This window comes from Belonocnema kinseyi, chromosome 3 (genome assembly GCF_010883055.1).
Source record: "Belonocnema kinseyi isolate 2016_QV_RU_SX_M_011 chromosome 3, B_treatae_v1, whole genome shotgun sequence".
NCBI lineage: Eukaryota > Metazoa > Arthropoda > Insecta > Hymenoptera > Cynipidae > Belonocnema > Belonocnema kinseyi.
Genome location: NC_046659.1, coordinates 54,175,442 through 54,193,362, shown reverse-complemented (window position 1 = coordinate 54,193,362; position 17,921 = coordinate 54,175,442). Strand labels below are relative to the sequence as shown.

At 34.1% G+C, this 17,921-nt stretch overlaps 1 protein-coding gene across 1 annotated transcript in view; it reads left to right on the top strand.

The window, feature by feature from the left end:
• The window catches only part of LOC117169832 (cadherin-related tumor suppressor), a 205,827-nt gene that overhangs the window by 181,138 nt on the left and 6,768 nt on the right, over window positions 1-17,921 (top strand). Inside the window, exons 8-13 of the mRNA XM_033356341.1 lie at window positions 11,227-11,407; window positions 12,694-12,947; window positions 13,340-13,770; window positions 14,254-14,598; window positions 14,683-15,012; window positions 15,244-17,475. Coding sequence (XP_033212232.1) covers window positions 11,227-11,407; window positions 12,694-12,947; window positions 13,340-13,770; window positions 14,254-14,598; window positions 14,683-15,012; window positions 15,244-17,475 — 3,773 coding nt within the window. The remainder of the gene's footprint in view (window positions 1-11,226; window positions 11,408-12,693; window positions 12,948-13,339; window positions 13,771-14,253; window positions 14,599-14,682; window positions 15,013-15,243; window positions 17,476-17,921) is intronic.

Genomic DNA, 17,921 nt, shown 5'->3' with positions numbered 1-17,921 from the left:
TGATAGGAGTGGTAGGTTCGTTGGAAAAAAGTCCTTTGAGGAAGAGTACAACTTGAACTTACCTCTAAAAACTTTCGAAGATTTTAGGCTCCTTGATGCTGATCTCAAAAGTAATGAAGAGTGCTGTGTTCGCTTTGTAAGTTTTTCCTTATATAACGATTTCCTTTTCTTTTACATTTAAAAAAATGTATTCCCATATTTTATTTCTAATATTTCTAATATTTATAGAAAGGAACCCTTGATTTTTCTACAAGCATTGACGCCGGACTTCGAAAATCTTTGACAATTGTCATAAAGAAATATTTAAGTAGAGAAGTCGTTTTAACCCTAACTGCCGTTAAACAAATTCCGGGAAAATATATTTTTAAGAGTTTAAGTTTTGCTCATGCTTGCAAGGTATGTATCATTCATACGTTATATAATCCAAATTAAATTAAAATACTATTCAAGATCTTTACTAAAACTAAAATTTTATTGTATTTGTAGATGTAGCTTGTGCCAAATTTAAAGATACAGAGGAGGAAGTGCTTTCCCACATAAGCACAATATTCAGTAATGCCAAAGATTGGGACGGTAATCGCAAACAGCGAAAAACTTGAAGTGTATTACTGGGTGTACAATCTTCTCTTTTTTCTGTGTTCCCCCTTTTTTCATAAAAAAAAAACAGTATTTGATTTACGCGGAAAAATTCTTTTCGCATTAAAAAAGGAAAGGATGTAGAAAGTATTCGTTTTCTTACTTTGCTTGTACTAACCTTTTTAATGCTGTGCACCCTGGTATTTGTATAATTTTAAATGAATAAATAATACCATTCAATTTATCTGGTGTCATATTGATTCTTTAGATTAAAAATGCCCCATAATTTTTAATATAACCCAATCGAGGAGTGATAGGGTACCGACTTGGCACTGACCCGGCACCCCGATCGGGATAACAAGTTCGCCCCAAACTGGGCCGTGCGTTTCATGACGGGTCTGAACCGACCTACCTTCAGGATCGGGACCCCATTTGGCCAGATCGGGCCCCGGTCGGGGCCACGGCAAAATTTCTGCGAGGGTAAGAATCAAATCTCCAGAATTTATTATACTACTTCAGATAAAAAACAACTTCAAGTTATACCACTTTTAATTGACGGATTGAAAATTGGCTCCATGAATTTTTTAATAAACACGATTACTGAAAATGTTCAGTCTGAATTATTGTTCAAACCTGTACAATATCAAACAATTAAGGTTGAAATCGTTTAATTTTGAATGCTTAATTTTCAATATTAAAACATTTTTTAATCTGAAAAAAAAACAAGAAATAATCGGTAATTCTACCAAAATAAATTTAAAAATGAGTAAATAACTTTTTAAGCTGGAATTTTTACATTTTACTAACCAAAAAAAATGGTTACAAACAGCGGAATTTTTTTTTATTTTAGTGGTCACTTATTTTGAAACATGTGGTCCGGACAGAGAATGGAAAAATACGTTGTCCTAAACTTTGCTAATATTTGGTTTGGAAGTTTGATATATATAGCGTTAAAATAATACAACAGTATGTACCTGTTGTCGAGAAACATAGGAACAGCTTTCAGGAAGTTGAAAAGGTCTTTTTAAAAGACCTTAAAACGTTTGCCGTATTTTATAAAATTTACTAGAAAGGAAAATAAGAATAGAGATAAAAAAAGCAGCAAATATATTTCATCATGTTTTATGATTTACAAATTTGATTAAAAGACATTTGTAGGTGGACAAAGTAGATTCGTAACTATTGAACACAGTGTGTATACATTTTGCAAAGTAAGGCGTTGTCGTTACAAAACGAAGGTACATATGGGAGAGAGTACGAACATTTTCTTAGGATAAGTTGATATAATGATTCGTTGTGCTTGATATAACATGAATGACATGTGCATTCATGCGCATGAGCCATACTGATCCTTTTTACATATCGCGGATAGTAACTAAAACATTTGTGGAATAACAACACGCCAATATTAAATCTGAATCCAGTAAACTAGTTAGTTTCTTAATGTACCGATTTATACGTTTACGATTCTCATTTTTATCAATTTTCCTGTAATGAGTCAAACGCTATTCAATTTCGTAAAGGAGTTTCGTACTGTACCGAAAATAAATATTTGTACAGGCAATAATAGATTTTTCACAATTAATTATGTCAAATTCTACAACTCTAAATTAATATGTTCCTTGTTCTTTCTCCAGTGTTACTTTCCTTTACCATGGTGCACATTTCCACATTTTAGGTAAAATGTAACTTACTGCCCCACATGCATCTAAAATATTAATATAATTGATTCAGATTTGTCTCAGATGCATAAAATTAGAATTCTAGATCTCCTCAATATATGAAGTTATGACTTTGAAGAAGCATTTGTTAAAAAAATATGAAGTCTTATATGTCACTTACCTCTAGCTTCTGTTTCGCTTGAAAAATATTCTTCATCAGCAGGTGCAGGAGTATCTTGACCTGTTTGTGGTCGTTGTCCAAAACTCACAGCAAATAAAATCAATAGAGTTGAAATCAATATTAAGAAACGCATTATTATTAATGTAATTGGTTTTGAAATAATTCTCTTAAATTGAATAAAAATTATTTTACTTAATATGATTGTCGAGCAATTAGCATGCTTTAGTTTCTTCTACGTTAAAAAATCAGTTCCAAATGGGAATGCCAAGCTTCCTTTCGAAAGATTAAAAAATGTACGTGACTTTCAGCACGTAAGAGATCCGAGACTTTGTTTTTTCTCAGTTGACGATGAGTTTTATGAATTGCTAATTTTATTACTAATGATATGCACTTTACATAGCCTAAGAATTGCTTCAGTCAATATTAAACTTTCCTGTTCTTCATGTTTCCTATTTCTATTATCTTTTTTAATAAATTTATATGCAGCTCTACATAAATTATTATATTTTCATTAAATCACCTAATATTAATATTAATTGTATTAATACTTTCAGTATAGAATTAATAGAATTCTACTAGTAATTAATGGCTTTTTATGAATTTAGACTTAGAGAGTCTTCTCCCTAATTCAGATTGAGAGAGCCCACTGATTTAGGCATTTGACCTCTAAGAGGATTCTTTGGAGTATACAAAATATGTATAGGCTGCCTGATTTAAATTACTTAATTTAAAAATGCAATTCGAACTAGAGAAAAATTATTATGCTTACCAGTAAAATCAAGCAAAAAAACGAAGCTGAACAAAATACCGATAGCGGTCCACATTATCTTTAAATGTAGTTAGCTAAAGTACGGATACTTTAACAAACAGAGTGTTACTATAATAAACATTATGCAAGATTTTTCAGTACATATACTAGTGGCTGTTTGTCCCTATCTCATTAGTTAGAATTCTAAATCATTTCAAGATAAATTAGAGGGGCTTATGTTTATGAGCTACAAATATCTGAATAAATTTAATGAATCTTTATTCAGTTTTAAAGCGTTCAAATGGTTAATAAATTTATGAAATACGTGCATAAAATGCATAAATTTATAGAAAGACTAAATTACTTTGTCACGCAGTAATTACACATCACTTTTTTAGATTATAAGTAATTCTCAATGAAAAAGAATTATGGACATAGATTGAACTTAACAATGTTTTGATAAAGCTCATTGTTCTTCCTTTAATCTTCAAAAATGCTATTGAAAAAGGGAAAATTAAAATTTTCAGCCCAGCAACACGAGCAGTGTTGCACATTAACTGTTTGCAAATTACAAGTAACTAGTTTACTGAAAAATTATTTTTATTTTTATGTTAGTTACTATATTTTCCAAACCTAGTAACTTTAATGTAAGTTACTCCCAGGTGGAAATTTACCACTGACCCGCTACCGCGCCAGTACCGCACAAGGATTTCTGGTACTTTGACTCTGTACTGGGGCAGGACTAAACGAGTAACCATACCAACTATCGACATAACTTCTAGTATCGGCGAGAAAATTCTAGTCCTCTGGCTTTGACGTTGAATAAGTATGTGAAGAAAAAATGGCAGGTTAATGAAAAAGGTCTCGTTTTTAAGGTCCAAATTTTGTACGTTAAGGAGCCGAAAAGTAATATTCCAAAAAATTATCTGTAGCTTACAGATCTGAAAATCTGATGAAAAGTAAGGAAATTTGATAGCTTTTAAAATCAGTGAACTTTAAAGCACAGTTTTTTATAGAAAAAATAATAGGAAAAATTTGAAAAAATTCATGGTGGTACATTAAAAATTTCTGAACAAATTGCCGTCGAAAATTTTGCAAAATATAAATAATTGTTCGTTTTTTGTGAATAAATATGCGAGCGCAATATTGAAGTTCTACTGAAGATAATGAAGTGATTTAAATTGGAGGTATTTAGTTGAACTATCTGTAATAATTTACAATTTGAAGGAAGTATGTGCTTTTTGTTGTCTTCGTACAAATTGCGATATTTGAAGTCAGTTTTTTACATAGGAAAACAAGTGTGAGAGCCCAGCGTGGTGCTGTTTTGTCAGGGGATCGTCCTCAGTTTTCCTCAGCTTGATCTACCCAACTTGTGCCTCCGAGCCTCACTCTGGCCTTCAAACCCTTTCCCTATGTTGAGGAAAACCGAGGCCGATCCCCTAAAAAGACGGCACCACTCACAGTTGCTTTCCTATATAAAAAGCTGACTTAAAATATCGCAATTTGTACGAAGACAACAAGAAACACATACTTCCTTCAAATTGTAATTTATTACAGATAGTTCAACTAACTACCTCCGATTTAAATCACTTCATTATCTTCATTAGAATTGAAGATAATGCGGTCGCATATTAATTCACAAGAAACGAACAATTATTTATATTTTGTAAATTTTTCGACGGCAATCTGTTCAGAAATGTGTAATGTACCACGATGAATTTTTTCAAATTTTTCCTATTATTTTTTCAATAAAAAACTATGCTTCAAAGTTCACTGTTTTTAAAAGCTATCAAATTTCCTCACTTTTCATCGTATTTTCAGATCTGTAAGCTACAAATAATTTTTTGGAATATTACTTTTCGGGTCATTAACGTACAACATTTGCACCTTTAAAATGATACCTCTTTCATTAACCTACCATTTTTTCTTCACATACTTATTCAACGTCAAAGCCAGAGGACTCGAATTTTCTCGCCGATAGTAAGTTTGCTGCTAGCTAGCACTTGGACTCTGTACTGGGAAGTACGAAACCAGTACCGCGCCAAAACCATCATCAGAGCACCCAAGTGGGCCAGCTAGCCAGTACTGGTGCTATACCGCGCCTGTATTAAGTCAAGTGACGCCAAGTCGTCACGTTCGGTGCGGTATCACATTGCTCCTTCTTTACTACTGGGGCGGTACTATGCGATTTACAATGTCCGATTTAAGTCCGCCTTTTCGACCTAGCACACATGGCTGAGACGGACATCTTATTTGAAAAATTTGAAACTCTCCTCATGAAAAAAAATCTATATGGAAATTATATATTTATTATTTATATTTAACTTTTATCAAATTTCTATTGTGTTTTTATATAATTAGTATATATTTTCTATTTAAAAGTAGTTATATATAACTACTATATTAAATAACCTTTGTATATAATTTCTATACATGTCTATTGTCTATATTAAATTCGGATTATAAACAAATCTATGGCTCTGGCACGTTCGGCAAATTCCAATCCCTCATTTTTCACGTAGCTCACTTCGCAACATATTATTTTCAATTTTATTTGCTTTTTTATATTCTCATCAGAGAAAATATTATATTTGTGTAAAGTTTAACCCCCCCCCCCCCATTTTTTGTGAAGCGTCTACGTTTTGCGATTGAAAACTGAAGGTCAAGTTTGTTAGCTAGCCATTTTGGATACAAATTCAAAAGTTCTATTCGTAGTACTCGAAAACTAATCCTTACGACTCTTTCGATGAAAGGAGAATTAACATAGTTAAAGCATTTTCAAAATTAAAAATTAAAAAAACGAAAATAACCATTTTAAGGCAAATAACTCATGCACGATATTTAAAAAATTCAAGAGAACAGAAACATTGATTTTTGAAACCCCTATAATATTATCGTACAACTTTTTTATTTCTCGTGAAAAATAGAAAATTCAAATTTTGATCGTCAAAAAAAAGGAATGAAAAATGAAAAAGTACAATTTGCCATCAAACTATGCAAGATACGAAAACAGATTTCACAATAACTACATTTAAGTTGTCGATGGTTGGACTTCTAATTTTAAAAAGTTCCATGCAACAGTCAGAGGAATGTACAATAACCGAGCGCGTAAGCACGAGGTAAATATATAATCAAGTGCGAAGCGCGAGTTCCAATAGGTGCACGTCCTAGACGAACTCAAACTCAAAGCGGCTTTGTTAACTATATGTCATAACATTTTCGTTGGGACTTAAAAACTATACCTGTATGTAACGATTTTAGGTGACGAACCTTTGAATTATATTAGTATGATGAAATTTAGCTGTTTTTTGTTGAAATTTGACTAATAAAGATCGAAATTTTGCTGCTTTGAAAGCATATATATGCTAATTAGAACGAAGGATATACTTCTCGTTCCTTTTGATTTAGAGAATACAAATTCGGGATAACATTACAAAAAACACAAATCTAAAATAAAAATTGAGTGTCAGGAGAAAGTAAACAAATCGGTATACAGATACTGGATTTCAAGTGCCAGTTCACTGTGCCCTCATTAAACTGGGAAAGATGTGTTATCGGTATTCACAGAAAAACGCAAATCCACAAAAGTACGCCAAATTAGTGTTGTTCTGAGCTGCAACAAAAATGAGACACCGTAGAATAAGAATCCAGCTATGTTTAAGTTACAGTTTCAGATGCGAGGTATTCTCATGTTGAGTAAAAATCGCAATTTAAGAACATAAAAATGAGTCTTAGCAACACAAATGAACCCATTGTTATTCTGCGTGTTAGTACAACCAATATACTCTGCACTTTCTTACATATATAAATATGGTGCAGAACTACAAAATATATCGAATAAGGCCAATTGTCTTCTTATGATTTCAATAGAACTGAAAACTTTTACAAAATCACGTTCATATACTGAACTTTTTTATTTGTCACGGCATGTGCTGGTATATTTTATCAAATACCACGGTTATTATGTGGGCGTAAACACTGAAAAAGAATAAGGTAAAATTGGTTAAGTGTGTAAATGATTCTTGCTTATTTTGAAACAGACTACTCTCATGTAAGTGCGTTATGTTAGTGGAGGTGGCATAGCACGATATTGCTGAAAAAGCGTCTTGAAAATGTTTTTTATTCCGTCTTAAAGACCCTAAAATTTGACCATGGAATGTTTAATATACATTTTAGGCAATGCATTCGCAATACACTAAATTTGAAAACCTAAACTGTTATGTTATTCAAATCTTTTAAAATCGTAATTTTTCTCAGCCAACAGAATAACAAGTTCAGTCTTTTGTGACCTCCAACCATCGTTTCCCAAAATTAACCTTACGTAATTTATGTATGACCTCTTACAATTAGTACTGAATTTCGAATTAAAAGTTATATTAGGTCTAGAAGTGATTTGATTGATGATTACTTTCAATAAAAATGTCGCATTTTCTTGTCATCAAGTTTAGAATGAACGTTCGACAAAATCAGTCTAATATGATGGCCTAAAATAGGTACAGCATATATTGTAGTATCATTTTCCACTTAAACCTAAAAATGATCATTTTTACTTTGTCTTAGAAAAAGATATTCAAAAATATAAAGCCGAAAACTACATAGTAAGATTTGCGATTATTATACAAAGAGTTTGATGTTTTTCTGTGTATATGAATTTTTCAGTAGCTATAATAAATAATACAAGTGTACAGCCAACCATTTATTAAACTGGGAAAAGGTTACTTATAAACTATTTGCAAGGGCATTAATGCGAAATAACTGTGACTTCTTACGTGACATGATAACGATGTTTGCTGATATGAAAATGGCTTATTCGATATTCATTTTTTCCAGCTTCATCGCAACTATACTGGTATATAAATAGATTATTGCATCATTCTTGCCACGGAAAATAAATTATTTTAAGTTAACATAGATTTACTTAGGCGTTGCGCGATCATTATGCAAAACGTCGGTCAAGTGCTCATTTTGCATGGTTCGGCACTTCAGCGCTAAGCGAGATCTCGATAGAGCGTTTATTACATTTCATGCCTTAAGGATTCCTGTGACCGCCAAACCATGTCCGCTTTAGTATATTACCAATAATTCTATGTACACGCAATGATTTCGTCACGTTTCGTGCAGTAAGTCTTTTATTTCTTCTTGAGTCTACATTAAATTTTGCTACGCGTCAGTGATTCGAAAAGTAACAATAGACAATTGTAGTTTCTCATGATTTTTATACATAAATAATAGCCACACTACTTATGTTCTGGAAATTAATACCATATAACACTTTATGGCCTTAAAGATTAGCTCCTAAATTTGAAATATTAAATTCTATAGATGTGAGTGAGTTCGATTGAACTATTTAAGGTTTTTCTTTTAATTTACAAAAACTAATTTGGAAATTGTACAACCCGTGTGGAAATAGCCCGGGTTAGCCCTGGTACAGCAAGGTTTCTGGTCGGGGACTGGCCGGGCTATGTTTGTTTTTTAAGAGCCTAGCCGTGCGCTGGTCGGGGACTTGCTGGACAAAATTTATGTCAAAACCCTAGTCGGGAGCTGACTGGGCTTTGATCGGACAAATCTTATGATCTATGTTCAGACGGTAGCTGGCCGGGCGCTGATTAGCAATAATAAAATTGTTGAACTTTGTTTATAACTTAATTACTTTCTCTGATTTCATTAAAAAATGGATGCGTATACCCGCATGGATGTTCCACGCTTGAAAATATATTGGGTGAATATCTTTCTTACACCACAAATTTTAAGTTTTCATGAGTTCAGACTTTCAAACCATGTATTTTGTGACAACAATTCGAAGACAATTTTTTGAAATTCGAACTTTTTTTTCAAAAAAAAAATTCTAAGTTCCATCTTTATGAAATATTGCAAATGTTGAGAAAAAAATTACATTTTATATCAATCTTAAACATTGTAAAATAGTATAAAACACCTAAAAACCAAACCTTACACGAAAGTAAAAAAACTTTTATCACGCGAAGAAAAATTGTAATCGATTTAAATTATTTATTTAAAAAGTATTTTACTGATATTCCTGTTAAAAGTTCGTGCATTTTATATTTACATAACGCCGCATAATAATAAATAATTAGAAAAAGAGTACTTAAAAGTTGGTACTTTAACTTTTCTGAACTGTTGCTTATGACGATGGCTTTTTCAACGAGTTTCAACTTGTCGGTTTAGCGCAGTGGTCAGCACTCCCGACTGCTAGGCGTTAGATTTAGGTATAGATATATGTAGGTTCGATACCCCGTAGCGTTAGAAATTTTATTTGTAATATAATGTTTTAAAATGTAATATATGTATTTACTATAAACGGGACTAATTAATATTTAAAGTCAAAATACTCGCAATCATTTAATTTTTATTTTTTAAATCTTTTTTGTCTCTCAAAGACTACGTGAAAATAGTTAATGTTGCCTGTGTGTTGGGCATGTGGAATTTTATATATTAATATGCTCCAGTTCTGCAGTAAAAAAGAATCAAATTGATCCCCCAACTCAGTGACAGATGCTCTTCATACAATTGAAACACGAATTATTTAAATCTAGTAAAGCAGCAATTAATTTTGTCCGGGCCACGGTCAAAATCCCCGGCCAGCTCCCGGCCATGCTCCATGGCCAGACGCTGGCCAGCTCAGCGTGACGATGCTGGTCGGATTCCGACCAGAAACCCCGGATAGCTCCCGACTTAAAGCCGGGCTCTCCAGCCCCCAACATAAATTTCCACCCGGGAATTTTAAGTACAATTTTATTATTTATTTTAATTATTTTAGTATGATTTTATGATTATACGCTATATTTTATGTTTTATCAATTTTTACATTCAACATTTTACAAATGTTCAAGATCAGGTATAAGTCTGTCACTTAAGGGTTGCTTGAGACACTGACTGATCTGGGCAGCAGGCTATTCTATAATTCCTTAGATCAGGTAAATGTCCATTTGTGGTAGGCTCTGCACATTAATTGGTTCATATCTACTCCATTCAATCGGCACCCGGTTTCTGCGATAAATGGCCGTTAGCCTGGTCGAATGCCAGAGCAGCTCTTCTCAAGATTCAATTTTTGTGCTAGAACTCTCAAGCAAGAAGCTTTCCACTTTAAAGACAATTTTGTATAGAAAAATATTTCGCAACATTTATGAATTTAGAATTTACTACATTAATAAAACCAACATAATCAAAAACAATGTTTTGGTATCAGTAACTCTGATAAAATAGTTTAATAAAAAATATAATTTAAGCGGTTATGAGGGTTAAAAATGGATAGTTTCCTAGAATAACGAGAAACAAAAGAATTACTTCTTTCTTATTATTTAATCACACACATTTATTTTATAATCATAGGATTACAATGATAAATTTTATGTCTCAATATATAAAACAAATAACCGACTTTTTTTGGTTAAAATAAACGTATTTTATTTTCCTCTTATAAACGCATTTATTTAACTCTCCGTAAATGAAAATTTTTTAAATATAAAACTGAATAATTTTCGTATGTTAATCAGATCTTTAAATAAAGATATAGTTTTTCTCATCGAACACATAAGAGGTTGAACCTTTGAATTTTGAATAATATGGACTGCGGTGTAATAACTCGATAACGAATTTGGTCTATAAACTGGCTGAATTATGTAACCGGGGAACACTGCTGACTTTCTATGGGAATTTATAGAAGCATCCCGCTGAGATCTGAACGCTATGGCTCTCGGACTTCTCGTCACGATACATTCCCGTAGTGTAGGAACCTAGTTGGTCATCTCTTTTCCTTATGTATTCATCAATCTCGTCCCTCTTTCTCTATCTTATTTTCTCACTCACTCGACCAAGAGGTTTACACCCCCCAGACGTTGCCGATTATCCTTTTTGCGAAGAATTGCAAGGTATCTTGTGGATTTAGTATCGTATTTTATCTGCAAGAATCCATAAAAGCTTGCATACATTAATTATTAATGATTTTGATTTATTTTTGTCAATTATTCGTTGTATTTTAATAGACTATGGACTCTTCAGAGAAAATAAACTGACAACATTGTTCCCCTTTCTCTGTTCAGGTTCACCACCTTTAACCGGATCAGGGATCGTCAGAATTGTTGTACTGGATGTAAATGATCATAGTCCGGAATTCGCTCGACAGGAATACAAAGTTTCAGTTACTGAGAATTCACCACCTGGTACTTGGGTAGGCAACCCTGTGGCGACTGACAAGGACGAAGGACTCAATGCCAAAATTCGGTAAATATAATTCTGAAACATTTTTTTTTTAATTTAGGAAAGGATTTGAATGATGATTAATTTTAAAAGTAATGTCGCATTTTCTTGTCATAAAGTTCATTAAAGTGATAAGAAACTTTGCATTAATCGAAAAAGTTTTTCATGGATTTATGTACATACATGCTAAATTTTCAACAAGAAATCTGGGTTTTTTAAATATTATAATTAAGAATATTTCGAGAAATTATCACTACGATTTCTGTCATGTACGCAGAATTACACAAAATTTCAAAGATTAGAAATATTACAAGGGTTATATAAAGTAATCGAATTTCTGAAAATGTTATCGTTTAATACCTTAAAGAGATTTTTTTCTTCTAGAAATATTACTTTCGATTGCTTGGGTTTAGGTATGATTTTTTAAAAGAATTACATAGGTGCAGTACCGTCCAGAAGAATGAGGACACCTATACAACTAGTTATTAAAAAGATGCACTCACTTCTTGCCAATTTTCAAGATTCAACTTCATCTTCACTTAAAATCTAAGAAAATTATGACTAAAATTTGAAAGTCAATCACTACATATATTTTTTATAATAATTCAAAACCTAGTAAACTTTTTTTTACATTTTTAAACCAATTTTAAAGATTAGATTTTACGGTTCGTTTTGCATGACTTTCAAATATTTGCCATAATTTTCCTAGATTTTACCAAAAGTTGAAATTTGAAAATTGGTAAAAATTAAGAATTAGACAAGTCTTCCTAAATCATTATCACAGTCTGTATTTATTAAAAATACTTATGAAAAATAAAAATACTGCAAATCTTTAAATATCATAATCGGCACTGTACCTATGAATTCTTTCAGAAAATCATACCAAAAGCCACTTAATTGAAATAAATTGAAAGTTTTACTATTTTAAAACTCAGAAAACGGCCTCTTCTAATTCTTAAAGTAATGGGTTAGGATTTAAAGTTCCTTAAGGTTTAATCTACATAAATTTTAATATTTTAGCTCTGTGGACTTGAAAGCAGCAAATATCTAACTAAGAAAACTATAAGAAGAACAAATATGTTTGGTTTAAACAAATTTTATTTGAGCAAATATAATGAGGTACAATTGCACTTCGTCAAGGAATGATCAATAATTCTTTGAATTTAATGAATTTTGTTTGAAACATGTTGCAATATTGTTAAGACTCTATTTTTTGCTATGAATACCTGCTTTTAATTGTAATTCTAAAAGGAAGCAAAACAACTTCATCAACTATTAGTTTATTTCACAAAACTCTTTTCTATTTGCAGATATAGTCTCCTAGGAGACAAGGCAGAAAAATTCTCTGTGAATCCTGGTACAGGCGAGATAGTCGCTGTGGAACCTCTCGACAGGGAACAGACAGCCGTTTACCACTTGACGTTGGTGGCGCAAGACTCCAGCCCAACCGAACCGCGTGCATCTGCCGTCAATCTGACCATTTCCGTGACAGATTTAAACGACAATGCACCTCGATTTTCCAGCCCGAGATATACAGCCTACGTGCCGGAAGGCACTAAACCCGGTACGAAATTATTATGCTAAATAACCATTGGCCACTACAAATCCGTCCACCTCTAGCTCCACGATCCTCGCGAGAAAATGGAATTTTTTCCATGAAATGAAATTGCATTCAAGTCGATGATGAAAGACTCCATAAATTCTAAACTTACAACAAGTTTTCTCATATTCAATAAATTCAGTCCCCAGGATAAAGAAAAACCAAAAGAAAACAAAAACACAGAAAGCTGTTTTGACTATTTTTAATCATATATCTAGTAATAACTCATACTTAACAATTCACTCTTCTAATATCAGAATGGAAACTGAATTACCGAAGAAGAAAGAGTTTTAAAATTTCTTATTAACTCACATCCAACCAATTAGCTAATAAAATAAAATTTTTCCTTTTTTTAGGGGATTTTGTCTTCGGAGCCAAGGCGATTGATGACGATGATGGTGAAAATTCCCGAATCGTTTACCGTCTCAAAGGAGAAGATGCAAAGCGATTTATCATCGACCCACACAATGGAGTTATTAGATCAACTCAAGAATTGTCGAGCAGTGAAAGCACATACCAATTACAAATTCAAGCCTCTGACTCTGGTGCCGAGCCTCAAACAGTCACGGCTGACTTAGTAATTCACCTGTGGGAGAGACAACTATTCCCGAGCTTCCGACCTTCGATTAATACCAGGTTCACGTTACCAGAAGATGTCCCAGAAGGTCGAATTATTACAACACTCAGCGCGACAACTCCCACTTCTGGCGCAGCGAGTAATTTGGTTTTCGGTATGGCTGGAGGAAATGTTGGCGAGGCTCTCAGAATTGAACCCCATACTGGAGAGGCAAGTGTATTTGAAAAATAATATCAAACTTATTTAAAAACATGTTGAAAGTCTGAAGAAAGCTTTGCCATATTCAGTAATATTTTTTAGGAAAAGGGGATGTAAGTTTTACTATCGTTCGGTCAAATAACACTTCTGTAACTAATATTTATTAATTCTATAAAACGTCATGTAAAATGGAGAATTAGGATTCAATTAAAAATTAAATTAAATTGAATTAAAAATGGTTTATTTTTTCAGTTCTACAGACTTTTAATTTGAAAATTTACATTTAATTTTTCAATTTTGAAGAATTCAATTCAAATTTGAAAATTTAATTGTTGAATCGAATACTTAAATTAATCATGGTTTCAGCTGGATGGTCTAAAATTAAAAATTTCTCAAAATGATATTATTTTACTTTTATTGAATGATTTTATTGATAATAAAAATGGATTCAATATCATAACATATCTTTGAAAATCGCAATGGTTTCTTTTTTAGGTTTTGGTAGCTTCTGGTTTTGATTTTGAAACCGCTCCCCATTACGAGGCTTGGGTGGAAGTTCGGGATTCCGGAAATCCACCTCTGCGAAGTGTCGTTCAATTGTTAGTCAACGTCACAGACGCCAACGACAATGCACCAGTAATAGAAAATGCAATTTACAACGCGACTGTACCAGAAGATGAATATCCACCTCAATTTGTAACTAAAATATCAGCAAGAGATGCAGATTCCGGGGAAAATGGCCAAGTCACTTATCACCTGCTTGATGACTTCGAGGAATCTTTTACCATCGACGAGAATTCAGGCGAAATTACCACCAATAATAAATTAGACAGAGAAGAGGTAAATATAAAATTAATAAATAAATAAAAGAGTATCTTCAAATATGAATCAAATAAAAAACTAACGTTTTTTATATCTTTTTAGATATCTTCCTACGAGCTGATTGTTCAAGCAAGAGATCATGGCGAACCAAGACTAACTGGCACAACAACGGTCCTCATCACTGTTCTCGATAAGAACGACAATCCACCTCGTTTTACAAGATTGTTCAGTGTCAATGTTACAGAAAACGCTGAGTTTGGAGCTTTCGTAATTAAAATTACCAGCAGTGATCAGGACATTGGACAAAATGCAAATGTCACCTACAGTTTCACAGAGAATTCGGGAGGGAAGTTTGCCATTGATCCTTTGAGTGGAAACGTCACGGTCACTGGACATCTTGATCGTGAAGAACAAGATGAATATCTTCTCAAGGTAATTTCACTATAGTTTAAGCATTTCAAGAAAAGATAGAAGATATAGAACTTCGAAGAATTTTTATTTTTATTTCCAACCTAAATAGTTTATAAACACTTGGTGCAATTTATTATTTAATTATTAATTATATATTAATGGAAGGTTTCACGTTGCATTGTTATATATTTGTATTATTATATTATGTATTGTTTGTTTTTTGCTCAAAAAATGTGTATTTTATTTCCTCAGGTCTCCGCAGCTGACGGAGCTTGGGCAGCAGAAACACCCCTGACAATCACAATCCAAGACCAGAACGACAACTCTCCAGAATTCGACAAAGAATCCTACCACTTCCACTTTCCAGAACTACAGCGACAAATGGCTTATGTTGGTGAAGTAACAGCCACCGACAGAGACAAGCAGGGTCCAAATTCCGTGATATCGTACAGTCTTCTCCAACCGTCAGATCTCTTTACAATGGATCCAGCAACTGGAGATATCTTCAGCAAGAGAACTCTAAGATACAAACACACCCATAGATCATCTTCGCCAGAAAACGTCTACTCTTTGACTGTCGTAGCTACAGACAATGGAAAACCACCCATGTCTTCTAAAACTCTAGTCTACATCAGCATCGTCGACGCCAACAACAAAGCTCCCAAATTTGAACAGCGATCATACCTAACACCTGTACCAGAAGGTTTTCCAATGGGTAAGCGTCTCATGCAGCTCATCGCTACTGATGAAGCAGACTTTGGAGTCAATGCTGAAATTGAATATTCTCTGGCTAACGGAAATGGTAGCGAGTTCTTTGGCGTGGACCAAAAATCAGGTTGGGTCTATGTGAAGAAGGCTCTAACCTCTCTCAAGTCGGGAACAACCTTCGTTTTGAAAGCACGTGCTCTTGATAAGGGCGTACCGCCTCAAATGGACGAAGTGCCATTAACTTTGGTAATGACTGGCGAAAACCTTCATGCTCCAACTTTCGCTGCTGTTAGCTATCAAGTCCGAGTTCCCGAAAACGAACCAATTAACACGACAATTTTGACAGTGAGTTCTGTTGATGGAGATGATGGACCGAACGGAATGATTCGTTATAGAATTTCCGCTGGAAACGAGCGTCAGGAATTCTCTATTCATCCCATCACTGGTGCGATTACGATCTTGGAACCGTTGGACTATGATACCATTCAAGAATATCGTCTCAACATCACAGCAACCGATTTAGGCTTCGAGTCCAAACAAGCGATCGCCACTTTGACTGTCAACGTTTCTGACATCAACGATAACCCACCGACATTTAACCAGAGTCTCTATGAAGCTTATCTTCCAGAAAATTCGCCACCGAATAACTTTGTCTACAGGGTTATAGCGAAAGACATCGACTCCCCGAAGTACGCAGTCATCCAGTACAAAATTCTCGGCGGGAGTGGAAAGGAACACTTCCAGATTCAACAAGACACTGGAGTGATCATTTCTAAAATCAGTTTCGACTACGAAGAGGCTAACGATTACACATTGGATATCGTAGCTGCAAATCCGGATACAAATCCTCAAATGGTTGGGTTTACAACCGTTCTTGTTCACATCACCGGCATGAATGAATTTTATCCAAAGTTCGTTCAACCAGTGTTCCATATGGATGTTTCCGAAAGCGCAGAAGTAGGAACATCAGTTGGATTCGTTCAAGCAACAGATCAAGATGCTGGAAACGATGGAAGGGTGTATTACCTTTTCGTTGGATCTTCAAACGACAAAGGATTTGCAATTGGACCAGAATCGGGAATGATTAGCGTTTCTAGAAGATTAGATCGGGAAACGCAGAATCGAGTTGTGTTGACTGTTATGGCCAAAAATGGAGGCGGGATTCGAGGAAATGATACTGATGAAGCTCAAGTGATTATCTCGATCCAAGATGGCAATGACCCACCAGAATTCTTGCAGAATGTTTATGATGCAAGCGTTTCTGAAGGAGCTGGGCAAGGAACGAGAGTCTTGGCAGTTCGCGCAGTTGACAAGGACGTTAGGCCGCAGAATAATCAGTTTTCCTACTCAATTATCGGTGGAAACGTGGGCCAGGCGTTCAAGGTCGATCAGCAAACTGGCGACATCGAGACGGCGAAACAACTAGACCGTGAAACTGTGCCCACGTATGAATTGATAATCGGCGCCATAGACACTGGATCGCCGCCTCAAACCGGCACTGCAACCGTTCGAATCGAGCTCTTGGATGTTAATGATAACGGACCTGATTTCGCTTCCAGTGAAGTGATCGGTTATGTTAGCGAGAACGAACCGGCTGGTACTATTATCATGACCCTCACGGCTATGGATCCAGATTTACCACCGAATGGAGCTCCATTTTCATATAGGTTGGTTGGGGGAAGGCAGAGCGATTTAGTCAGTTTGGATAAACATTCCGGGGTTCTGAGGACTACGAAAAGTTTGGATAGGGAGATAACTCAACAGTTGGATCTTGTGGTAAGATATTCTTAAATCCATAATAATAAAGTACGTGCTAGATTTTTTCTGTCCGTCATTTGACAATTAAATTTTTGCCTTCCAACTTGCTTTTCAATTGAATGGTCGGGAACCATAAGGACATAACAAACCGAATTTTCAAAATTCACTTTTTGAAAAGAAAGAATTGAATCTTACTATTTTAAATAAAATAACAAAATTCCTCACAAGGCTATCCCAAGACGTAGTCAGTGATCAATATTTCCGTTGACCTGCTAAATTTTCCGAAGAAAGGTTCATTTTTTTAAAATACTTAATTTAACACAAGTGCAATTTTTACCAAAAAGAAGACATTGCTGTAAATCAAGCTCATCACTCAAATATTAAAAAAATTCCATTTATTACTGGTATTTTTCCCCCAGAAGCATTTTTCCCGTTCATTGGAATTTTAAGATTTCAGAAAGATT